The sequence below is a fragment of the Nilaparvata lugens genome, chromosome 2, assembly GCF_014356525.2.
Source record: "Nilaparvata lugens isolate BPH chromosome 2, ASM1435652v1, whole genome shotgun sequence".
NCBI classification, from domain to species: Eukaryota; Metazoa; Arthropoda; class Insecta; order Hemiptera; family Delphacidae; genus Nilaparvata; species Nilaparvata lugens.
This window is the reverse complement of record NC_052505.1, coordinates 47408827-47436735: the sequence shown is the minus strand read 5'-3', so window position 1 is coordinate 47436735 and position 27909 is coordinate 47408827. Positions and strand designations below refer to the sequence as shown.

Below are 27909 nucleotides of genomic sequence, written 5' to 3'. Positions count from 1 at the left end.
GAAGAAATGTAGAGAATGATCGTGTCACGAGTTGCACCCGCTCTGGCCGCATCTTGCTCCCTTCAACAGCTCTAGACCAACTGACCAAAATGGCTCTCTCTTCTGCTCGGCGAGCCTCCCTTGGCAGCCGAGTCAGATAAGATAGAAGGATGCGCGGCGTAGCTGAGCAGTAGCCCAGTGCCTGAGCCGCTTGTTGTACAACGAGATCTTATAAAAAGATTACCGAGTGTCGACAAAACTAACTCTGAAATCAATTTCCCTCATTAGTCACGAAATACATCGTGGCACTATCAATGGGAGACTTGTACCAGTTGCTAACGAGGTCAAATATATAGGCATGACTCTGGATGCAAGGCTGTGTTGGAAAGCACACGTTAAGAAAAAGAGAGAAGAACTAGAAATAAGGTATAAAAAATCGACTGGTAAATAAACCGAAATTCTGTTTTTTAAACCTACAACAAGATCCTCATCTACAAGCAAATCCCATATGGATGTATGGAATCCAAGTCTGGAGCTGTGCCAGCAATAGCAATGTTGATTTAATCCAACGATTTCAGAAAAAAGTTTTGAGGAACATCGTCGGTGCACCATGATTCAGCCGGAATGCCGACATCTACAGAGATCTGCAGGTGGAGTTTGTTGGGCGCTTCGCACGCAAGCATGCAGACAGGATCCAACTGCATGAAAATGAAGAAGTTATTCAGCTTCAGCTACATGACAACTCACATTATGCTGCGCAGATTGAAGCGGACCAAACCCTTCGAATTGTGTAATGTTGTGGAGTGAAAGTATCAAAAGCAGAGCAGTGTTAATAGTGTGAATGTGTATCCGAAATACATGTTATTTTTTTATTTATAGATTATATTTTAATATTTGTTGTTAATTTCATGTTAGTTGCTAGGAGTAGTCCTTGTGAGATTAACTTATCTTAATAATTTAACCCGTTATTATTTATCAGGAAAAAATTGCTCATTAGAACTTTTAGACTAGATTGCAATGTAATTTAAACAAATATACAAATATATGATTCTTAATTATGGTAAAATAATTTGATACGTGATAGTAGAGGAAAAATAAGAATAAAAGTTCTTATAAACATATATCCATAAACGCTTCATTAGCGAGCTATACAGAGTGAAAGATTTCGCCCGGAATTCAGTTCCTCTGGTGAAATACACCGATGCTGAATTGTTTGGGGACTAGTTTTTGAGAAACTTATGCTGGATTCATATGAAAGAATATATGAAAAATTGAATAAAACTAGTCTGGAAGCTGTGGTGTGAGTAGTTTTTGAGAAAAAAGTTGAAATATGCAAAAAATTTAAGTAGAAAAACACAGACTTCTACGTTTGATGCCCAATAACTTTCTTTAATGGCCAGTAAAAAAATAATTTTTCGCAATAAAAATTGTAGAGAATTTAATTCTGAAAAGAATTATGTGAGCTGTGTAAACTAAATTTAAATAAAAGTTGAATAAAATGTATTCTTATGTAGTACATTACACCGCAAAAATTTGCTGTTTTATGAGGAGATAACTCATAGGTTGCAGCTGATTGCAAATAAAACATGAATTTAAATAGCAGCTGTTCTAAAACAGCTGATTTTTTTGTTTTAAATAAGAAAATATTTGAAAGTAATTATCAGCTGAAAATTATTTTCAGGAATATTCTAGCTCATTGTTGAACAAAACAACAAACTGTGAGTCAGGCCTACTGTAACCGCGCTGTGTTTTTTTGTTTAATCTATTAACCAGTTATTTTTAACCATTTCACTTTGCTTTTGTGTTAAGTGTTAACTTTTTAAAAAAATGGCAGGTAAATTTTAGACATTATTCATACTCCGAATTAGCTGACATGCATTTAATGTATGGGATGGGACACTGTAATAGTACTGAAGCATGAAGTTTGTATCAAGATAACTTTCCTAACCGAGTATGTCCAAGTTCAAGGCTTTTTGCGACTATTCACCAACGTCTGTCTGAAACAGGTTCTTTGATATCCAAAGAGCATATTTATGCAGGCAGACCCCGATCTACTATGACTGTTGAGTTAGAAGAACAAGTTCTTAATGAAATTTATGAACATCCAGAGAAGAGCACGAGAGAATTGTCAGTGCAGTTTAATGTCAATCAGTCTATTATCTTCTTCTTCTTCTTCTTTCAAGGATTAGGCGTACACACCTGTTCCGGTTTCAAAGGATATAACTATTTACTCTACCATCTTTTCAGAGGTCTGCCAATATCCCTTCTACCGTAGGGTCTATATTTCGTGACAGCCTTTGGTATCCTAGTATCTGGCATTCGTTCCACATGGTTTTTCCAGTTCAATCTGTTTATTTCAAGTTGTGCAGCTAATGATGATATTCCTAACTCATTTCTAATGTCATCATTGCGGAATCTGTCTAACTTTGTACAACCTTTCACACTTCGAAGAAAACGCATCTCTGCAGCTTGAACTCTCCTTAATGTTTTCTTCTTGTTAACCCAAGTTTCTGCTCCATACAATAATGTTGGTACCGCCATCACTTTATAAAATTTTAAATTTTTATCAGTCTATTATTTGGAGGATAATAAAAGAGCAACAATTACATCCACTCCACCTCCAGAAAGTTCATACTCTATTGCCACGAGACTGTATTCCCCGTGCTGATATTTGCCGATGGTTTTTAGAAAAACTTGTTAATCCAAACTTTTATCAACCGTTTTATTTACCGACGAGGCACACTTTACAAGAACAGCAATCGTTAACGTCCACAACCAACATATTTGGGCAGATGAGAATCCTCATGCCATCAATCCTAATCATTCAAAACATCAGTTTTCAGTAAACATTTGGGCAGGAATCATAGGAGATCATCTACTTCTGTTCGAGCTTCCTCCCAAGTTTAATGGCATAATCTACTTAAACTTTTTGAGAGAGGAGCTATTTATCTTACTTGAAGATGTACCTGTTCAGTAGCGCCAAAACATTTGGTTCATGCATGATGGAGCTCCAGCACACTTCAGTGTTGCTGTTCGTGAACACCTGAATCACAGCTTTCCAAATCAATGGAAAGGCCGAGGTGGGCCAATAGCATGGCCAGCTAGGTCACCAGACTTAAAACCTTTGGATTTTTATATTAGGGGACACTTGAAAACCTTAGTATACAATACTCCGATTGATACCATTGAAGAACTCCGATTAAGGATTTTGAACGGAATAGAAATGATAAAGCAGACTCCTGGAATATTTGAACGGGTTCAACAATCGATGAGAAGACGTCTGAACATATGCATTCAGAACAACGGAGGGCACTTTGAACATCATCTTTAGTCTTTTGGTATGAGTTTAATGTCATTTAGATATGTTACTTCCATGTAAAAAACCGAATATTTTATTTGCAATCAGCTACAACCTATGAGTTATTAGTTCTCTCCTCATAAAACAGCAAATTTTTGTGATGTAATTTACTAAATAAGAATACATTTTATTCAACTTTTATTTAAATTTAGTTTACACAGCTTACATAATTCTTCTCAGAATTGAATTCTCTACAATTTATATTGCGAAAAATTATTTGTTTACTGGTCATTAAAGAAAGTTATTGGGCATCAAACGTAGAAGTCTGTGTTTTTCTACTTAGATTTTTTTGCATATTTCAACTTTTTTCTCAAAAACTACTCACACTACAGCCTCCAGACTAGTTTTATTCAATTTTTCAGATATTTTTCCATATAAATCCAGTATGCCAAGGCATTCGATGCTGTGTACCGACCAAAACTATTGCAGAAATTGGAATGCTGTGGGATCAGAGGTGTGACACTGCAATGGTTTCAAAGCTATCTACATGAACGGAAACAGACCACCTGTATTAAAAATATTTCCAGTGATATGTATAATGTAGATTACGGTGTGATTCAGGGAAGCACACTGGGCCCTTTGCTTTTTCTGGTCTACATCAATAACCTCAGTAAAGTTCTTCTAGATAGCAAGATATTTCTCTTTGCAGACGACACTGCAGTTGTATCATATTTGGGACTACCTGGGAGGATGCTTTCAGTAAGGCTACCAAGGATCTCTTTGGTGTCAGGAAGTGGCTCGATCAGAACAAACTTACTCTGAATGTTGATAAAACTAAGTATTTGCCTATTTATTTCAAATCAAACAGTAGCCCAGTTCAGGAGATCCTCAGGCTCCACTCATGTAATGACTATCAGTCCACTACGTGTGACTGTGGGGTATTGCAGCGAGTGGAGCAGTACAGGTACCTTGGCATTCTGATTGACCACAAATTAAGCTGGGCTCCACAAGCTATTTCACTGAAGCAGCGAGTGCGCAAAATGATATATGCCTTCAGACAGCTAAGAGAGGTCCTCCCTTTACATCAACTGCGGGTGGCATACTACGCATATATCCAGTCAGTTCTTATGTATGGTGTCATAGCTTGGGGTGGAGCCTCCTCGTTTGCCTTGGAGCCGGTGGCACAGCGAGCAGTCATCAAGACATGTCTCAGGCGAGACAATCGCTACCCATCTTATCTTGTTTACCAAGAGTTTCAAGTTTTTAATATTAGACAGCTTTACATACGTGTTTTAATGAATTACATATACTACAACAAACACTTCATTTTCAATAATTTAGCTCATACTCATAATACAAGAAATCTAATTAACTTTGGTATTGCTCATCCCCGACTCCTACATAACTGCTTTAAAAATAATAGTAAATACATATGTCATATATTATATAGAAACGTTCCCAATCATTTAAAACAGTCTGAAAATTACAGTATTAACACCTACAAGCAACATTTGAGTAGATGGTTATTAGAAATTGGCAGGGATGCTGCAGAGCAACTGATTCAATCCGCCTTCTTATTCAGAACTTAGTGAATTTGCCATTTATATAAGTATAGCCTTTAAGCTACTATTTATATATTTGTCTATATATACTTATTACCAGTATGGAATTTCATTGTGTGCAATTCATATTCTCGATTTGCTGATGAATGTTAGTTGATTCAATTGAAATAGTTTTAATTATAATTATGTACAAAACATGAGAACATATTGTCAATCAACTTGAAAGAACTCACTCTCCACTCACAGACTCAAGTCTTTGTGGAGAGTATTCACTGTTAAATGTGTTAATGAATTTCATGAATTTGTATTATGTTTTGTGAATAAAAAGTTATTTGATTTGATTTCGTACAATGATATGAGTTTATTAAATGAACTTAGTTCACTATGACAATCACCCGTTAGATACACTCAATTTAGTAGAGATGCGAGCATAAGGATACCTCAAGGATCAAAATTTCAAACACTCATAACTTTTGATACAATCATCGGATATCAACTTACTACAGCTCATTCTCCTCGGCTCGTTTTAAGGTGGTTCAAAATCATGTATAATAATCCTTAAGGTGTCCTTATGCGGGCCTCTCCACTAACTTTACTTTACTTTTCTTGTTCGTCACAATTATTTAACTGCATTAAGCATTAGCTTATTGCATACTGCATTAGCAACGATCCCGCAGTATAAGACACGATAAAGTTTAATCAAACATCTATCATCCTTCATATTTCAAAACAACAGATTTCACATAACACACATTAATCAAACATTAACCAACAAGGAAGTCTGCTAACCTGTAAGTTTAACTCCTTCAAGCCCTAAATTTCTCTTATGTGAAAAGGAATTGAATATTTTCATTCCCATATAAAACGGGCCACTCTCCAGCAGGCTAAGTCTATGATGTGGGTAAAAAACCTCTAAGTCTTGTATTATGGGGATGACTCGCCTGGTTCTCCTCATACATTCCTCTATTTTTGAAAACGAAGATTTCTAAATCTAATATATAAATAGCAGGAGCCGTCAGCAATCTCTTTTCTTTAAAATAAGGTCTGCAAGAACACCTTGTATCTTGAACACCTGCATGAACATCTTATAAATTATCCTAATAGCTTTCTTCTGGAGTAAGAATATTCCATTTTTCTCTATACTTTTTCCCCAAAAATTACTTAATTGATTAATGCACTAAATTAAGTACATTTAACGGTTGATTCTTATGGATGAACTTATATCATTGTGCGAAATATCAATATGATGACAATGGATGTTGGTTATTATTGGTTGGTTGAAGCTGAAACTTGGGTTTTTCAAAATACAAGGAGCATTGTTGTCAGGAGTAGGCCTACCTGGAAATCTATATGAGATAGAGTGCTCTACCTGGTCTCAGATTGTAGAACACAAAATTATGCCCAGAGAGATTTCGAATTATACATTTAAATGACAAAAATCGGAAGATATTGTTGATCAAAAACTAAAATTCATCAAAATAGATTTTTTATTGAAATTTCACCCATATTTGAAAAATAATTGTAACTCAGTGCTCATTTAAGATTGAGAGTTTTGATGAATGAGTGCTCATCTCATAATCTAAAAAATGGCGAAAGCGAATTTATTTGATTACAGGATTTGGCAGAAATAGTTGAAAACTGGAAAATGAACAAAAAATACGAGGTTTTTGGGCTATTCTGTATCAGCACAAGGAAATTTAGCATGACAAAATTGGTTCAGGACTTCTCTTGTATCCAAACAATTTATTTAAATTAAGAGCTACAATATTATCTATGTGGATGGGGGAAGCTGAGTCGACCATCTGACTCAGAAAACTTCAAGACCAGAATACACCCACAGTATCCTGCTTGTCGTAGGAGGCGACTAAAAGGAACCCCCGTCCCGAAAGGGACTCGGTGTCGCTCGGCCAATCACCCGCACACTCAAATCAGGGATTCAGAGAAATTACACCAGCCTCGAAACAGGACTGGATTACGGAAAAATAAAAGGCCACGCAATATCACTAAGTTTGGAACTTGGAACGTTGTTAGTTTGAATGGAAAGGAGGTGGAATTGGTGGAGGAAATGAGGAAATACAAGGTGCAATGGGGCTGAGCGAGACGAAAAGGAAGGGCTAAGGGGAGGTGCAATTGGAGGGCGGCTACGGTTTGAGTTTATCAGAAGTGGATAAGACAAGAAAAGCGGTGGAGGGGGTTGGAGTGGTGGTGTCGGAGAAGCTGGATGGGAAAGTTACAGAATGCAGAGCAGTGAGCTCAAGGATTATGTCAAGGACTTGGCAATGGAGGAGACTGTAACGGTAATCCAAGTCTATGCCCAAACAGAAGATTATGGCATCGTAGATGAAGAAGCAATCTATGAGGAATTACAGAGAGAAATGGATATGGCACGAGACAGAAGTAGGCATGTTATCATAATGAAAGACTGGAACGGAAGAATAGAAAGTGACGGGAATAGAGGACAGGGCTGTATGGGGAGGTTTGCCAGAGATAGAATCTTCAACGATAATGGAGAAAAGATTATAGACTTTTGCCTGGAAAACAACCTCATGATAGGAAACTCATTCTACAACCATAAAAGGATACACCAAATTACATATTCAGCTTTGGGGAGACAGGCAGAGAGTGTGATTGACTATATGGTTTACACAAGAAACACAAATGATGCTGTCTGGGATGTCAAGGTCATAAGGGGGGCAGAGCTGGCAACAGACCATGAATTGCTCGTGTTGGACACAAACTTTTCAGTATACCTAAGACAAGGAAAACCAAGGAATATGTGAAGGTTAGAGTGAAGGAACTAAGAGAGTCGGAAGTTAGGGATGTGTTTTCCAGAAAAATGAAAGAGGAATTGATATGGCAAGATGAGGAATTGGAAGGTAAAGGAATTGAAGATATATGGAATGTACTCTAAACTACGATAAAAATAATTGCAGAGCAGACATGTGGAAGCAGACGGATTGAAGGACAAGGAGAGAAACATACAAAATGATGGTAAGAAACAAAGAGGAAGCATGGAAAAGTTATCTCAGAACAAGAACGTATGAAGACAGAAGATCATGTGTGCAAAAACGAAACCAAGTGAAAGAGGCAATGAGACGGACTAAAGCTGAACCTGGGAGGAATTTGATAAGGAATTGGAGGAAAATTTTCGTTTCAATAATAGGATTTTCTGGAACACAATCAGAGGGTTGAGACGAAAATGGGCAAAAAGATAAGGAATTTTGCCAATGAAGAAGGGAAAGTGATATCAGAGCCTAAGGAATATATCAAATATGGAGGATCCGGAGTTAAGCGGTATTTGTGGCAACTGTTCAGGAGAGTTTGGAACTACAGAGAAGTCCCCAAAGATTGGGAGAAGAACATTATAATTCCAATACACGAAAAAGGAAGAACTGTAGAATGTAAAAACTCCCGTGCAATCTGTCTGTCTTTGGTGGCACAAAAGATGTACTCCAGGATAATTGAAAAAAGACTAATAAGGGAAGTGGAGGAAAAACTGGAAGAGGAGCAGAGTGCCTTCAATACCACATGTACAATTAGAAGGGTAATGGAAAATATATATGGAAGGAGGAGAAGACCTATTTATAGCATTCATCGACCTGAAAGCCGTTTTCGATTCTGTCCCAGGAAAATAAATAAGGAGTGCCATGAGAGAGTTTGAAGTCAGTGACAGGATGATAAGAGCAGTAAAGTTTTTGTTTAGGAAAACGATTGGAATGGTAAGGATAGATGGGGATGTGTCCCAAAAATTTGAGATGAAAAACGGCATGAAACAAGAAGACAGCCTCAGTCCGCTGCTTTTCATAATCTTTATGAACAGTATATTCAAGTACTGCAAAAGGAACACCGCGAAAATGAAAGTGAGTTATGAAAATCTTAGACCAGTATATGTGCAGGCCTTGGTATTTGCCGAAGATATTTTTCTGATGGAGGACGGTGCAAGGAAACTCCAGAAGGCAGTTGATGTTTGGGAAGAGGTTCTGTCAAGAAGATCGATGGAGGTGAATACCAGCAAAAGTAAGATTATGAGGGTAGCAGTCGGGGAGAGAGATAGCTGTGTGATAACATGCAAAGGAGGGGCACTGGATGAGGTAGAGCAGTATGAATATCTGGGTACAATCATCTATACAGACGGAAAGCTGGATAGAGAAATTGTAAACCGAGAGAAAAAAACAATGAATGTATATTTTCAGCTGAACAACACTGTGGTTGGCAAAAGAGAGCTTTCTATGACAAAAAAAATATTTGATTGTGTGTTTTCTCCAAATCTTATATATGGGACTGAAAGCTGGGTAACCCTTGAAAAACACTGGAGTAAGGTTACTGCAGCAGAAATGAGGTTCCATAGGAGAGCAATAGGGAAGACAAGACGTGACAGATGGCGAAATGAGAGTGAGAGGAGAAGTGGGAAGAAGAGCTCTGAAGAAGAGGACATTAGAGGAAGGCAACTCAAGTGATTTAGGCACCTCACCAGAATGCAAGAATGGCGCCCTGTGAAGGAAGTGGTGGAGGCTAGAAGGGAGGGAAAGAGACGGAGGGGTGGACCTAGGATGAACTTGGAGGGTTATCTGGAGGGAAATCCTTAGGACGATGCGAGAAATGAGAAGAATGGCAGAGGATAGGACAATGTGGAGGAGATATGCTATAGCGGCAGAAGGGGGAAGATAAAGAAGAAGAACTACAATATAAATTGCAAGCACCAATGTATATAGTGACTGGACGAAAAAAGTGAAGCTGGAATTACATTAAAAATGTCAGTTACAGTTCAGAATTAATGCATTGATTGAATGTATTATTTTTGAAGCCCTCTTTAAAATATTCACCTGTGGTAACGCTCCATAGTTCCAAGGATAACCATGATATGGATATAAATTATGAACAAACCTGAGGTCATTGTTCTTCACATCTTGCTTTATTGGATTCAATGGTTCAACCATGTTCATCTGGAATGCAAATAGCATAACATTTACAAATTATAGAATTCACAAGATTTCAACAATAAAATATAATCTATAATATTGTACAAAAAGTCAGCTTATACATGTACAGGATATGAAATACACGAAAGGCGCATCATCATGTCTGAACTGATTAACTTGAAATTTTTCATAAGGATTTCAAATTTACGGAGGATGTCGAGTTTCCATACTTTGTTATACTTTGCTTTAAAGTGGTCATAGATAAAATAGTATATTCAACGGTTTCATCTTATATTCTATTATTCTTCTTCTGTCTATATACTCTTCTACGATATATAAAGGAAGGAATTCGCTTATACATGTACGGGATACGAAAGACATGTTTGACGCATCATTTTGTCCAAACTAATGAACTGATTCACTAGAAATTTTGCATGAAAATTATCAATTTAACAAGGATAGGTTTATGCCTATTCAATTTTTGTTTATCAATTAATTATAATATTCTAATAATCAAAACAAATTTTTTATACAAAATTTACGTAAGATAAAATCCTAATCAAGTAGTTTTTCTATTGTAAATTGACTAAAATATAGGCCATAAAAATTACTTTCGACTTGGATGAATATGCGGAGCATAGAAGTGGAAGGAGATCAGTCAATTACAATGATGAATAGAGTCATAGGTAGAAGCGCAGTTGCCAATTTGTCGATTAGACACAGTGCTTTCAGAGAGAAAAGTTCGTATGTGTATCATACAGTGTGTGAAGTTGCTTGGATATATGCCACTACTGTGCTATTATCCCTAGCTTGCAAATAAATTTGCAAAAAGTTAAGGCCGTCCGGCTCACAAATATACTGGGGTTCTGACCAGAGCTTTAGCTCAGTGATAGATGCATGAATATTTTCACCATAATGAACCACCATGGGTTTAAGTGACTGATAATTAACAATTCTTACCGCTGCTCTCTTGAAGATATTGAAGAATACCAGTAAGGAAATTGAAAAGATAGTCAGTGACTGATTATCAGTAACCATGTACTCAATCAAGAATGATGAAAATCAACTATTATTCTTCTAATTTTTACAAGAGAAATTGAAAATGGATTTACAACAGAAAGGCGTAAAATTCATTATAAATTTGATGCGACAGTTCAAAGTTTTGTACTTTCCAGACCTGCACAACGAATTACCTATTTGAAAAATAGAATATGGTTAAAAATTGCTGATATGATAGAGGATTCAAGTAAGTAGACTTAAAATTCTCATAATAAAGTAGGCTAGATCTACCGTACACAATTTAATATAATTTTTATAAGTAGACTACCAGCATGTTTACAATTTTTATTCAGGTAGCCTACTGTAGTAGGCCTTTAATAACCTAGTCTCTAGGTCTAAATTGCTATCTTTTTCATTTTTCAAGAAGTTAGAAGTTGACGAAAGTTTATTTATTTATTTAAAGTATAATTTCTAGTATTTAATAATAATGTAATTGTAAAGCCTAGACTAGGCTGTTTGTTTATGGTAGAGAATTATCACAAGAAAGAGATAAATCTAATCAATTATTTAAACTCATTCAAGCTTGATTGATTAGATTAACATTAAATGATCAGATTCAAAACATTATTCAACCAAGATAACATTTTGCATTTCATTATAAGATAAGATAGCATTTCATGCTAACAATCTTTTAAACTTTCATTGAGTTGGCCTAATCACAAAATACATTTTTTATAATGCAGCTAGTAGTTTACACAAACCGATTTATTGAAAATAACATCATTATTTGACTTTGAAGTATTTCATTACATTCTTAGTCCTAAACTTCCATTATCCTTGTTGTACCTCAAAATATTGTAAACCCATAGTTTATCAATACGATAACAAAACTAACCTGACTATTAGAACATTTACTTTGTCTTTGGTACCTATCTATAAATTAATCTTCTTTTAATTAATTTAAATTCACTTGGAAACAAAATTACATAGATTGTTAACCTATAGAAATAACTTGATCAGAGTCAGTGTAATTGAATATTGAAAGAAGATAAAATAGGTACTATTTTTCTGGTTGACCATTGCTACCAAACTCATTTAAAACTAAAATAGTAATGTATTTGAAACACTTATTCATGCTCTATTGATCGATATATTGCGTGAGGCCAGGTAAATCAATGTAAATAGTATAAATTAAAACACGAGACACACAACATAGATGGATTAAAGACACTGAAAAACTTACATTATAATCGGAAATATTCAAGGAACTGTGTCCCTTTTCTCGACCGAACAGAGAGTGTAATGTAAGTTTTTTAGTGTTTTTAATCTAAGCTATCCATGTCGTGTGTCTCTTGTTTTAATTTATATTATAAAACTTTAAAGTGTTTTCTGTTATGTGCTACGAATGTAAGTAGGCTATATACTTATAGTATGTATAGTTTATCTAATGTAAATAGTTTTTCGAGGCCCAGTTCACTTCTAATTTATTCAAAGTCCAAACTATGTATTATCATTGATGATTAACTTCACTTTATCTCCAAAATGGATATATGTTGAAAGATTAAATATGTTTCTTTTTTCAGGTACTATTTACAAACAAAATATTGAAGAGAATGTGCTCAAAAGGAAATGCATATGAATTCTTTTTTGTTGACCAGGATGGAAAAATTCTTTGGAACCCATGGTTAGAATAAGTTAGTTAGGTAAGATAAAATTACACCCATTTTTCAAACTTATATAGGCGATGTCATTTTATACAGTTTCCCATTTTTTTCAAAAAGTTTATCCACTTCGATGTTTTATTATCGATTTGATGTTAGATATTCAAATAGTAAGACATAACTATGGTATGTGACTAAAATAATTGAAATACTGACTGAATTTTGAAATCATTAATAGCTTACAGTATACAATATTTCGAAACAACGTGAAACCACATGAGATGAAGATGGACAGTTGAGAAGAATGTTTAAAAAATAATGTATTCACTGTTTCAGGGAATAGAGCTGTTCATAAAATTTGGGATTCCTTCCATAAAGAAATAATTTATGTAACAGAATCTAATAATGTGATAACATTAAATCAATAATTTGATGTTAAAATGTTATCACATTATTAGATTTTGTTTCATAAATTTCTTTATGGAAGGAATCCCAAAAACAATCTTCTCAAATGTCCATCTTGATCTTGAGTGAATGTTGAACTTTATGAATGACCATACATTAGAACTATGAATAGATGACTTCAAAAATTCACTCAGCAAGTGCTGGTAGAAAACACTGAATAATAGCTTTAATGACAGTGATTCCACCTTTTAAAATTTATGATTGAATTTATTAAATGCCTGCATTATTTTGAGAGATTCATGTATTTACAGTTTGGTATTTATTTTCAAATCACTTAGTTCTACTTTTAATGTTGTAGATAATCATCATTTCAGATTAAGCAATTAATTTATTGATTATTCCCATTTGTTTCATTAAACTTGTTTCTCTGAATGTAGAACTAATAATTACTTTATGCAGTACATCTTGGAAGAGTTTAGTAAACCAAACGGTCGAAAAGTAGGCCACTGACCACAGAAATAAATGAATTGTTCATGGTATCCAAAAATATGTTGTTCACCAACAAGTTCTTTTGATCTTGGGGCACACTGATTAATCCCAATTCCTGCATGGAGATTTATTTATTTATTCAATCAATCATTCAGAATTACACAACTTACAGATTGATGCTAATAATAATTTAACTGATTGTTGGTTTATTGGAATTTCTCATATAATATTACTTTGTCATTATTGGGGGGTTCCTTCCCAAGAAATATAATTAAAAACTTATACAGATTACAAACAATCAATTCCAGAATTCACTTTGCAAAGTTTTTTTATAATGAATAATAAATAATTATCAATAACTTTTTGATTTCAGGCCTAGAGGTGTATTAGCCAGAAGTAGAGGATGACAAAGAAAATCAACTATGAATAATATTCCATGGATATGATTCATGTATGATGTAGTAGCCTACAGAAGAAAGAGATGGACTAATCTAAGAAATATATTCATTTTTTCAGTACATCTTGATGTGTTTATTTCATCTTATTCATAATAATATATTCTTTTTCTGATCGCTCCTGCTAACTGCTTCAATTCAGGTAGTTTTGAAGAAAACAGCAAGTGACATGAAGCTAATAAAATGAGTTTTGATGGTTTATACTTGAGGATTTTTAAAATTATATTCAACCCTACAGCATCGAACTCTTATTAACATGACTTTATTGGTTCTGTATGGCTTCTACTTTTTTGGAAATAATAACATTATTTAACATTGTTGACTAGCAAATGCTAGAGGTAACGTGTAGTTAAATAATAGACTTTAATTGGATATAAAATAGGGTATCACAATTATGTATTGCATTAAGAATTAAGTAATAGCACTTATGTACTGCATTGAAGGGGTAATAATTCTTTGAATATGAAAAATAACTCAAGCAAAAGTTGAAAATATTATGTTCCAAGCCACATAATATAAGCCAATATAATCACTTTCAATTCTACCTTCTAGGCTATATTTCCAAAGTTTTGATTAAAATTAATAAGCTTTTAGAACATTATAGTAAATAAGGAGTTTGAATGGCTACTCTAGTTCTAATTAATACCCTAATAAAGTATTAATTTTAATAGGGCAACTTGAATGTTTAATTATAGAAAATAACTAGTAGGCCTACCCTAAAATATTCAAAATAAGCATGAGCATGCAGTTTCTAATTATGTCATTGTCAAGAGAGTCCTTATTGAACAAGTCGAAACTAATCATGTTTCATTTTGGAATATCACAAGGTACTAGTTACCTTCTATAATTAATAGATATTTATCCATTTTAAAATAGGCTATGTGTTTTTTAAAGTACCATAACAGACCTGTTTATTCTAGCAAGATATAGTTATCTCAACAATAATAATTAGAATTAGTTCGCCTGTTTGAATACACTTTTTACATGTCATATGTGTTACAGTAATCTATAATAATAATAATTTTTAATATTCATATAGCTTTTACTGGTGAGGAGTCCCTAATTGAACCTTGCCTGAAAAGGCATATTGATTTAGGCAGGCAATGGGCCTCACGATTCTTATTTGAGTATATCAGCCGGGACCGTAACTATCCAATGATCAAAAAGGGGACTGCTAAAATAAAATTGCCTAAAAAACGTTAACAATATTTATTTCTCTTGGTGTAATATAACCCGTAGATTCCAAAAATGCCAAAAGTAAAGCACTCATTTATTAATTTGAATTTTTTTCGATAGAGCTTCAATAGGCCTTTGAAGTTGAATACGGTACTCATAGTAGGTAGGCCTACCTATACACGATGTGATTCAAAGAACATGCATTGACTCTGAAGGCAATTGATTCTAGTTAATAAAATAATTATAATAATATATTATTAATAATGGAATGCTTCTAGTTAATAAAATAATATCTTATTAATAATGAAATACAATCAGTTACTTCAAATAATTCACCCTTACAAATTTCAAGCATAGGAAATGAAAAATTAACTCTTTGATTGACATGCCTATAAAGCATAAAATTTAGCATAATTGAAGTAACTAATAGTTATTGTGGAAAAGTTATCTGAGTTATAAAAAGCAATTTATTCACTCTATCAAATTAAATATCCAATAATCATTTTAGAATTACTTTTTGGACAACCCAAAAAGTTCATTACGGTACCCATAACACATAAAGCAAAATTCATGTCAAAGAACTAGTTCTTTGAATGTTACTGTTTCTGCCCGCTTGGGTGCGCTGCAATCGATTCTGCTTCTGCCCGTTACGAAAACACAGCTTAAGTGAAGTTGGAGCGTTTTACAATATTATTGTTTATATTTTCCATTAGAGAAACGGAGATGGAGGAGACAGAGGAGACTGGAGGAGACGGAGAAGGTGGAGAAGAAGAGAAGAAGAAAGGAAGAAGAAGAAGAAGAAGAAGAAGAAGAAGAAGAAGAAGAAGAAGAAGAAGAAGAAGAAGAAGAAGAAGAAGAAGAAGAAGAAGAAGAAGAAGAAGAAGAAGAAGAAGAAGAAGAAGAAGAAGAAGAAGAAGAAGAAGAAGAAGAAGAAGAACTTAAATGAAACATGATTAGTTTCGACATTTTCAATAAGGACTCTCTTGACAATGACATAATTAGAAACTGGTCATGCTTATTTTGAATATTTTAGGGTAGGCCTACTTGTTATTTTCTACAATTAACCATTAAAGTTGCCCTATTAAAATTAATACTTTACTAGGGTATTAATTAGAATTAGAGTAGCCTTTCAAACTCCTTATTCACTATAATGTTCTAAAAGCTTATCAATTTTAATCAAAACCTTGGAAATATAGCCTAGAAGGTAGAATTGAAAGTGATTATATTTGATGTGGCTTGGAACATCATATTTTCAACTTTTGCTTAAGTTATTTTTCATATTCAAAGAATTATTACCCCTTCAATGCAGTAAATAAGTACTATTACTTAATTCTTTATACAATACATAATAATTGTGATACCCTATTTTATATCCAATTCAAGTCTATTATTTAACTACTTGTTACCTATAGCATTTGCCAGTCAGCAATGTTAAATAATTTTATTAGTTCCAAAAAAGCAGAAGACATACAGAACCAATAAAGTTGTTAATAAGAGTTCGATGCTTTTGGGTTAAATATAGTTTTAAAAATCCCTCAAGTATAAACAATTAAAACATATTTTATTAATTTTATGTCACTTGCTGTTTTCTTCAAAACTACCTGAATTGAAGCAGTTAGCAGGAGCGATCAGAAAAAGAAGATATTATTATGAATAAGATGAAATAAACACATCAAGATGTACTGAAAAAATGAATATATTTCTTAGATTAGTCCATCTCTTTCTTCTGTAGGCTACTACATCATACATGAATCATATCCATGGAATATTATTCATAGTTGATTTTCTTTGTCATCCTCTACTTCTGGCTGGTACATCACTAGGCCTGAAATCAAAAAGTTATAGATAAATTATTATTCATTATAAAAAAAAACTTTGCAAAGTGAATTCTGAAATTGATTGTAATCTGTATAAGTTTTTAATTATATTTCTTGGGAAGGAACAAATAATGACAAAGTAATATTATATGAGAAATTCCAATAAACCAACATTCAGTTGAATTATTATTAGCATTAATCTGTTAGTTGTGTAATTCTGAATGATTGAATAAATAAATCTCCATGCAGGAATTGGGATTAATCAGTGTGCCCCTAGGTCAAAAGAACTTGTTGGTGAACAATATATTTTTGGATACCATGAACAATTATTTATTTATTTCTGTGGTCAGTAGGCCTACTTCTCGAACGTTTGGTTTACTTAACTCTTCCAAAATGTACTGCATAAAGTAATTTTTAGTTCTACATTTAGAGAAACAAGTTTAATGAAACAAATGTAAATAATCAATAAATTAATTGCTTAATCTGAAATGATGATTATCTACAACATTATAAGTAGAACTAAGTGATTTGAAAATGAATAACCAAACTGCAAATACATAAATCTCTCTCAGAACAATGTGGGTATTTCATCCATGAATTTAATCATAAATTTTAAAAGGTGGAATGACTGTCATTAAAAGCTATTATTCAGTGTTTTCTACCAGCACTTGCTGGGTGAATTTTTGAAGTCATCTATTCATAGTTCTAATGTATGGTCATTTATAAAGTCATCATCCACTCAAGATCAAGATGGACAGTTGAGAAGAGTGTTTTAAAAACAATTTTAACATCAAATTATTAATGTGATGTTATCACATTATTAGATAATGTTACATAAATTATTTCTTTATGGAAGGAATCCCAAATATTATGAATAACTCTATTCCCTGTAAAATGATAAGTGAATACATTGTTTTTTAAGCACTCTTCTCAACTGTCCATCTTGATCTCATGTGGTTTCACGTAGTTTCGAAATATTAAGATTTCCTGTAAGCTATTAATGATTTCAAAATTCAGTCAGTTTTTCTATTATTTTAGTCACATACCATAGTTAAATCTTACTATTTGAATATCTACCATCAAATCGATAATAAAAAATTGAAGTGGATAAACCTTTTTAAAAAATGGGAAACTGTATAAAATGACATCGCCTATATAAAGTTTAAAAAATGAGTGGAATTTTATCTTACCTAACTAACTTATTCTAACTATAGGTTTCAAAGAATTGTTCCATCCTGGTCAACAAAAAAGAATTCATATGCATTTCCTTTGAGCACATTCTCTTCAATATTTTGTTTGTAAATGGTACCTGAAAAAAGAAACATAATCTTTCAGCATATTCATTTTGGAGATAATGTGAAGTTAATCATCAATGATAAGACATAGTTTGGACTTTGAATAAATTAGAAGTGAACTGGGCCTCAATAAACTATTTACATTAGCTATAAATACTATAAGTATATACTTACATTCATAGCACATAACAGAAAACACTTTAAAGTTTTATAATATAAATTAAAACAGGTGACACACGACATAGATAGATTAAAAACACTGAAAAACTTACATTACACTCTCTGCTCGGTTGAGAAAGGGGACACAGTTCCTTAAAAATTTCCGATTATAATGTAAGTTTTTCAGTGTTTTTAATCTATCTAGGTTGTGTGTCTCCTTTTTTAATTTATACTATTCACATTGATATACCTGGCATCACGCAATATATCGATCAATAGAGCATGAATAAGTTTTTCAAATACATTACTATTGTAGTTTTAAATGAGTTTGGTAGCAATGGTCAACCAGAAAAATAGTACCTATTTTATATTTTTCCAATGGCAGTCTTTCAATATTCAATTACACTGACTCTGATCAAGTTATTACTATAACAATCTATTTAATATTGTTTCCAAGTGATTTTAAATTATAAATTAAGAGAAGATTAATTCATAGATAGGTACCAAAGACAAAGTAAATGTTCTAATAGTCAGGTTAGTTTTGTTATTATATTGATAAACTATGGGTTTACAATATTTTGAGGTGCAACAAGGATAATGGAAGTTTAGGACTTAGAATGTAATGAAATACTTCTAAGTCAAATTATAATGTTATTTTTAATAATTAATCTGTTTGTGAAAACTACTAGCTGCATTATAAAAAATGTATTTTGTGATTAGGCCAACTTACTGAAAGTGTAAAAGATTGTTAGCATGGAATGCTGAATGTTATCTTGGTTTAATAATGTTTTGAATCTGATTATTTAATGTTAATCTAATCAATCAATCTTTGAGTTTAAATCTAATCAGTTGATTAGATTTCTCTCTTTCTTGTGATAATTCTCTACCATACACAAACTAGCTAGTCTAGGATTTACATTATTATTAAATAATACAAATTAAACATTAAAAAAAGAAATAAATAAACTTTTGTCAACTTCTAACCTCTTGAAAAATGAAAAAGATAGCAATTTAGACCTAGAGACTAGGTTATTAAAGGCCTACTACAGTGGGCTACCTGAATAAAAATTACTAGTATTATGAATAAACATGCTAGTAGGCTACTCATAAAATTTATATCAAATAATTGTGTACGGTAGATCTAGCCTACTTTATTATGAGAAATTTAAGTGTACTTACTTGAATCCTCTATTACATCAGCAATTTCTAACCATATTCTATTTTTCAAATAGGTAATTCGTTGTGCAGGTCTGGAAAGTACAAAACTTTGAACTTCAAAAATTTCACGCCTTTCTGTTGTAAATCCATTTTTAATTTCTCTTTTAAAAATTATAAGAATAAAGAAACCAATAGAAATATTTTATACCTCAATTTTCCACTGCAAATTAATTTCACAGTATAATAGTAGCAATCCGAAATCTGACAACCAATATCAAAACAAACCATCCAACAATTGAAGATTGAGGTTAAAAAGAACATGGCGTCTGATCCACAGAAAGATTATTCTGCCAGTGTCACGTGATCAGAGCAGAAAAGTGATTCGAAGCTGTCTGTTCTCATCGACAGAATCCCGAAATTAGTTCTTTTTCGACAAAACGGTTCACGAGCAGTGATCGGTCGAAGCAAAATAGCATTGTGTTGATAGGCCTTATAAAGAACGGCAAGATGAACATCGTCTGTTCGTCTCTGACTTGAACAGTTCTTTTTTTCTGCTCAACTTTCTGCCGATGGGTGAATACTCCCATAAGAACCAATGTTAATTTAAAGTGAATTCTGTCGTCTGCCCGTTACGAAAACACACCTTAAGTCGCTTTATTATTTCATTTCTGCCAAAGAATTCAAGCTAGTGCATAGGCTAATTATATTTTCCATGGTTCTCTTATTGCTTTATTGATAGTATGACTACTTCTTATCAAAAAGAAGATTTGATTTTATTGGAGTGTTACCTTGACTAGGCTAACTGTTCTTTCAGTTTCATAATTCTATTAAAGATAGTTTGCTTTTTTCTGAATTATTTTATTGTGTCAAACGGATTGTCACAAGTGCTAATTTCTAGCACTCACTAGAAATTAGAGAGCGCTGACCGGTTTAGATCGGTAATTCTGATTACCCTAGATTATCTATTATCTAGATATTCTATTATTTGCTGCTGTATCCCTACCTTTCTCTATAATATGGATTATAAAAAACTAAATTCAATCTATTTGTGCTCTAAACAGACACTTGAGGAACACATTCACCTGTCAGTAAAATATAAAATTTTACAAGCTATGAAAATAATAAATCGATAACTAACAATTTAGCAAAATTTCTCATTGAAGGCTACTGCTCCTAACCATCATAATGTGTACTCCTCTCAGGCTTTAATAATTTAGGTGACTACTGGGATACAATAGCCCTCAGACAACTTATGAATTCAACTTTTAGAGTCATGATATTATAGAAGATTGTGAAATTACAATAAATTACGAGATGATAAAATGATATTTAACATTATGTGAAAGAAATTTATGAGAACAATTACAAGACTATAATAGCTAATAGTCTGTTCAAAAAGTATGTCTTAAATTAACAACAGTGATGAAGAAATGGACAAAAAAAAGTAGAACTTTCAGAAGTTATAATTATTATGTAAGTATAAAACTTTCATACTTCTAAATTGTAGAGAAAGGAAACTGAAAAATATGAACTTTGGAAACCGTAAATGACACTTAGGTATAAGTAAATCTACTGACCTCCATTTTGGCATTGCTCCAACGAGGTATTTCCACGACCATATTGTATATGCTCCTGCTCTCATTGTGGTATATAGGAATGTCATGTACAGGAGATATGAACTCATTATCATATGCTGAAAAAAACAACCACAATTTGTTGAACATTGTAGATAAATAATTTCATAAGTCATAAGAAATACTCATTTGATTAGAAGAGTTACTGCAATAATTTTTAAAAATGAAAAAACTATTCGGAAATTTGGTATGAAAAATCTTGGTATTTCAAGAAAATAATTGAAAAAAAGATTCAAAAATCAAACTATGGGAATGTAGAATGGATTTTGGAAGAACAAGTTACAAAGGGATGTGGGAGAATTGGGCAATAATGATATAATGGAAGAGAATGATGATTGAATTCCATCATGATTGATCAAGGAATATCATAACTTTTTAACTTTATTCATACCGGTCCCAGGTTATTTCAAATGCACTGTTTTATTTTCATAGTGGAGAAAGCTCGTTTGTAGGCCTAATGAGATTGTGTAACGAGACTAATAGTAGATAGACAATTGCCTTCATTTTTCATACTTTTTAAGTGTAAGTTCAATCTCAATTTCTTTCTAAAGTAAAAGTTCTTCATAACCTACAAACGAATCAGCAAAGATGCGGAGTTGAAAAAGGATATCTGTTTTCTGCAGATATCTGCTTTCTCTAAGCAATATGAATCAAGTGCTGACTTCTATGTTCAGTAAATTTGAAGCATGAAACAGTTCTCATGCATATTCAGATCATAAGCTATGGATTCAAATGTGGATAAATATTCACAAATCCACATGATTATCAGCACTGCAACATATAAAGCTTAAAATAAGATTCTTCATCAATCCTGTCTATAAAACATGGCAGTAGAATACAAATATTATACTGTGGTACATGGATTCAGTTTTAGAGAACAGAGGATGAGAAAATATATTATCATATTCATCATCTCAATACAGCCTACATTATTTTTTTTAGGTAGGATACTTTCCTATACTTTGACAATACTTACCAAAGTAGAGTCTGAATTCCAGAGAATTTCTGGTACCGGACTCTTCAAGTGTATAACCAGAAGATAATAAAGTGCAATAACCTGGTAGGAATCCACAAAATAAACTTGATAAGACAAATAAAATGTTCTCATAGAATGTGAACGACTTATCAATCTGAAAATGAAGAGAAAAGTCGCTCAAGAACTGGACTAAGTTGGTACAATAAACTCAATCAACTGCTATCTCATATTATCTAAAACCATTTTCAATAATGTAAAAGTATGATTTTCTATTTTAGTAGTCAGACCACACATAATAGAAAAACATAGTTCTACTAGCCGTCAGGCTCGCTTCGCTCGCCATATCCGTCTAGCCAGGGGGCTCCTACCCCCAACTGGATCGTCCAAAAATGAGATCAGCGGGCTCGCTTCGCTCGCCTGCATGTATACCTCAGCGGAACCTCTGTACCGAATTTGAACGTTTTATGTCAATTTGATCTCGAAAATTTGAGAAAAAGGCTAGTAAAAACACCTGTTACTATATCGGCGTATCTTTGGCGAACAAAATTCTTCTACCTCAGCTAAACCTGTGTACTGAATATTTTTTAATATATTTCCATCAATTATTGAAAAAGGTGAGAAAACGCAGAAAAGCTGAGAAAAACGTTGGAAGAACGGTAATTTGGGGCGTATCTTTGGCGTTATTTCAAATTCCTTCAAACACAACATTATTACATCCCAGCTGAGCTTCTGTAGAAAATTTGAACATTTTCTGTTCATTTGTTCTTGATAAAGCTGAGAAAGCGCAAAAAAAACGCTAATCTAAACTCAACTGATTAAATACTGTTGAATTTGTAATTGGAAAAAGGTAAGATGAACGAGATACAACAACCAAGCTTTTTCTATGAGATTAAATTGTCCAAGTTTTAAACTCAAAGACATCTTTTTATCTTGTATCAATCTTTATTCAGAGGTTGTTGATTGTGTTAAATTATTATGAAAAAATGGATGTTTCAATTGGTTAAAACTTTATCTTACCAAAAAAATAAGAATGATTTGAATGCATTTTTGAGAATAATATCAAATTTTTAAAATACAATTGTAATTGTTGCTTTATTATTGGAAATGATTGAGTTTATGATAGGAAATTTTTAATTAGTGGGTAGAGAACTCTCTTCTTTGATCAGCAACAATAAACGTCTCCATGAATGACCTTGGCATTCAGAGTCACACCCAATGAGAAAGAAACTGAGATGATCCTTTTTTATGATTTTACTGTTTATCAAAAGCATCTTTAGGCCTATACTACTTGATACATTGGATTTGTATTGGATTGCATACTAATCAATCTTCTACAAGCTTAGTTGTCACAAGTTCGTTTTTTCTCAAATTCATAATTCATTTGCTTCAATCGTGAAAAGGTGGAGAATTCCGTTGATTTTGTAGTCAAGTGGAAGAGTAGACATTACTTTCCACTCTTCGCCAATCAGATAAAATAGCTAGATTTACTTTTTGAAAAAAAAACGTATAAACGTTTTGAATGCACACAAATACTTCAACAGGAGAGAGAAACCCAACAAAATAAGAACATTCAACACAAAAGAGCTACAAAATTCTAGACAAATTATAATTTCTTTTCATCGAGAGATTCCGAGAAAGAAAATACAGTGTACAGTATATTAAAGACAGAAATAGACCATCTTATTGGCTGAGAGAAAAAGAGGTTGAACAACTCAAAAATGTCACCTATAGTGAGATTCTGAGATCTAAAAATAGGTAAGTAGGCCTACAGGAAATTGGAGGTAGTGGTGAATGGTAGAAATATGTTGTTCTATTTTCAATGTAAATTGAGAAGGCTCTCTACATACAAGTAGACCAAGTTGCAAGACGGTCTATAGTCTAGAGAACACAGTCTATAAGCCGTCTAGAAGCAAAGATACCATTTTTAAAATTTCTAGCGTCCACACAGATTTGGAGAAAACATAATTTTTTCACAGAAATTTCTTAGAGTACAACCACACTGAAAGCGGAGCGGAGCATGGCGTGGCGTTGAGGAGCGTCGTGAACAATATCATGTTAAGTAATGAGCTAAAACACACTGGAAGCGTCTACTTGCAGAGCGGAGCGTGGCGTCAAACTTTGGAACAAGCTGGTTTGTTTTTGGAGCGTCAAAGTGCGAGTGTCCTACTAATGTACATACTAGTGGTCTACTCTTGTACATAATAATGCACTTGTTCTACTACATTTTCCCACCATCTAGTACACTAGTATATTAATTTAATGTTTGCCCAAATTCCTCTGTAATGTGTATTATTTGATTATTCAAAAGAGAACATTCATCTATTGCACTTTGAAATCAAAAGTAAGGCTATTGTAATCCATTTAATTTATATTTCTATGAAATATGGTGACCTTATTTATTTACAATGTAAATTACACTTATGTAATAACATTGGTAGATGAAATAATAAGGTAGTCCTTGTGTTATTTTTCTTCAAAATTTATAGGTGACTAAGTCCAAGATAAGGTTAGAATTGCACGTGTACAATTTTTATAAAACTTGAGTCTAAAATAAACATGAAAACTGGAAAATTATGAATTTAGATGGCTTGAATTGATACATTATTTAAAAATAATCCACTCACCATTTGTAACGAATAATATTGAGTTATTTTAAAAAAATGGAACCATTGAAGAAACAAACTTTCAAGCTTTGTAATTAATTACTAATTACAGGTCTTTCTTCAGCAGATATAGGATTCCTCCATTCAGTAACCTATTTTTGTAAATCAGGCTAAAATATTTTATATGAAAATATAATCAAAGGATGACATTCGCATGTACTCAAAAACTCGGGACTCATGCTTTCTCAACACATTAAACAGATGGTGATATTCAACAAATAGTCGACGATTCAAGTTAATTTAATTAACACACTCTGTCCTAGCAGGCTTAGCTAATATCCAATACTTCAAGTAATAATATTCTCACTATGTAATGTCCGTGCAAACTTGACATCGCCATTTTCTAGGCCCTTGACGCATGACGCTCAGACGCTTCCTGTGTGTATCAAACTTCAATCTTCATTTGTAGGACCATTAACCAGCCAGATGAGCTGGGTAGGATATCAGGTCAATATACAATTTTACACAAAAGTTTTTGACTAAACTGTCACGTCAAAAAATAAAACATAATGGCATAGATGGCTAAACACGGTGATGGCCGCTAAATGTCAACTATAGACTCCTGAAAAAATTCACTCAAGGAGTAGTATGGTCTGGCTTTGGTTATAACACAGCCAGGACTTGAGTCTCCTCTTAAACTCACTGTCACTCAAATGACGCACAGATGGAGGTAGCATATTAAACATTTTAATAGCGATATTCGGATAACAGTTTTGAGCCTTACTTAGCCTACATCGAGGAACATTGACGTCGAGAGCATTTCGAAGTGAGTAGGCACTCTGTAACCCCCTCAAATTCACTGTCAGATTGGTATTCCTAATACCAACCAGGGAAGCAAAGATAAACTGGCTAAAAACTGTGAAATGTGAACTGTATCATGAACGCTCTGGCCATGCCACGCTGCGCTCTAGAACGTCACGCCACGCTCCGCTTTCAGTGTGTTTTTACCCTAACATTGCATGAATTCTCCCATTTCTTCTAGGGAACCATAGACCTGGAATGTTTGTGTAAGAATAAGAATACTTTTATCCCATTAAGGCTATATACAATGCAATAGGAAAAGTTAATAAATATAACAAGAAGTCAATAAACATCAATAAAACTATTACAAGAAAAAAACAACAAACATAAAAATATGAATTTGGGGATATAAAGCACTATGGGAATTAATAAAAGCAGACCTAATACAAGAGAAATTACATAACAATTCTTAAGTCTAAAAATAATCTAGCACGGGCAGATAAATGAACTCAAAAGGAATAAATGGGATTCTTTAAAAGGAGATTCTCCAATCTTCTCTTGAATGAAGCAAGTGGTAGTTCCCTAACAGTGATAGGGAGCATATTGAAAAGTTTCAGCGATAAGTGTCCAAGACTTGTCAATATTTTACCTAATCTTGTAGGGGATCCTATTCTGATCCTATTTTTTGTATTGTAGCTGTGAATGTCCTCTCTACAATGATGGTTGTCAAAATTCTTCCTTACATTCATTAAGAGTTTGAAAGCCACCATCCCATAAATAGTCATAATATTTTCACTTATAGTGGCTTACAGTGCTCTAGATAAGCTGCACCAGAAATAATACGCAATGCCTTCTTTTGCAAAAGTAGCACCCTTTGAACTTCTGGAGCATAACCCCACAAGACCAATCCATAAAACTATAGACACTCTGAAAGAATGCAAAGTAACACATTCTCAAGTAGTGCTTAGGTACACAATCTTCCAAGTTTGTGAGACCTCCTACTGAGGTGTCTACTTAAATGTCTCCTACTGAGTACTGGGCTTGAGGAAAGTCTTTCACAAGAAAGGCAAACACTTTTTAGAGAAAGTGAAATAAAGCTAAACTTTTAGACCTCAAAAGAAACGCCTGAAACTTGAAGACGAAATTGCCTAAAGGAGAATGCAAAAACTGCTTTATATTGGAGGGGAATTGCAGTAAACTGAAAAATTAGGCGAGCCAAAAACTTATGATTTCTTGATCATCCTAATTGAATAACAAGGTGAAACACTACACAAATGAATGTATCCAATAATTGGTATAGAAAAACAAATTTTAGAATATCTGGAAATATTTCTCAAATTGTATATTCTGTTATTTCATCATTGATTAAATTGCTTCAAACAGTTGAGGCAATGAAGGATAGAATCCGGTATTGGAATTGAAAAAATAAATCTGTGAGGGGGGAATGAATGACCCTCATGTTTAAAAAAAAATTCGTTTGTTACTCATTAACATAAGGAGAAAAATTAATGTTCTTGCAACTTACTGAAAAATGGAAGGATTCATTTTCTTCAGCTTACGCATAGATTTCCAGAATTGACTAAAAACTCAGTAATCACATTTTCATAAATTTAATAGATTCACAAATATAATTTAATGGAATTTTATACTATTCAAATGATGAATCTTCTTTTTAAAACATTCAATTACATTGTTTGTGGGTTGCAGCTAATAGAAACGTCAGCCCGTCCTTTCTAGGGTTTAAAACTAGATGTGAATGTGAAAGAGTTCCATTCCATTGACGTAAATGCTGATAAGGAAAGGGATTAAGCTATCTGGTTTATTATAAATATTCATAAGTTAGTCTAGAAATACAAAGTTTCAGGATTCTATTACATTTGGCTGTCACAATCCCGCATTCTTGGAGCCCAGAGTGTCAAGGGTTTTTTGCGTTTATTACTCTAGGAACAACGTATTTTGGTAACCGGCTTTTGTGTCTCACTCGGGGATTCGGGTCACCAGCCTGGCCACATATATGTGACTCCAACATTGGTGTTACAGCTTCCTTTACCCACAGACTGGTACGGGTTTAAACCCTGATATTTGCTCTGACTAAAGTCCAACTCTAGTCTTATCAACAACAAAAAATACCGGTACATGTGTCAAAAAACGTTTTAAATATAGGCCTAATTCCATCATTTAGTAACAGAGGAGTTGAAATCATAGTGTAACTTCAAAATATGCAATTATGCTTTACCTGATTTCTCATTGTATGATAGATTTCCAACAAGATAAAGAGTAGTAAAAGCAATTGAAAGTTATTCATTAAATATACGGTAGGCCTATCAGTATTTAAACTCTCTACAATATCAAATCAATTATCATTTTTGGACAACAATATTCTTGAACAGATATCATTTTCATCTTTTCTCAAATTATATTTACAGCATAATAATTAGTCTCAATATGTATCAAAATTACACCAGAACAAAACAAAGTCACAAATATCAAAATATTCATAAAATTTAAGGTTAGGCCACAGTA

The 27909-nt window shown here is 33.2% G+C and overlaps 1 protein-coding gene and 2 long non-coding RNA genes across 3 annotated transcripts in view; 1 reads left to right on the top strand and 2 right to left on the bottom strand.

Moving 5' to 3' along the window:
- LOC111051179 (inorganic pyrophosphatase) overlaps positions 1-27677 on the bottom strand; it is a gene marked incomplete at its 5' end in the record, with an annotated part of 46615 nt that extends 18938 nt beyond the window's left edge. The window contains 4 exons of the mRNA XM_039420103.1: positions 9663-9782; positions 20950-21065; positions 21983-22063; positions 27623-27677. Of these exons, the coding sequence (XP_039276037.1) occupies positions 9663-9782; positions 20950-21065; positions 21983-22063; positions 27623-27677 (372 nt within the window). The remainder of the gene's footprint in view (positions 1-9662; positions 9783-20949; positions 21066-21982; positions 22064-27622) is intronic.
- On the top strand, positions 10855-14004 carry LOC120349909. The gene is made up of 3 exons (XR_005570503.1): positions 10855-11004; positions 12341-12460; positions 13686-14004. It is a non-coding gene; the product is annotated as an uncharacterized LOC120349909 (long non-coding RNA).
- On the bottom strand, positions 16725-19523 carry LOC120349910. Its single transcript, XR_005570504.1, has 3 exons — positions 19394-19523; positions 17951-18069; positions 16725-16768 (listed from the first exon to the last, which is right to left on the bottom strand). It is a non-coding gene; the product is annotated as an uncharacterized LOC120349910 (long non-coding RNA).
- Positions 27678-27909: the final 232 nt, after the last annotated feature.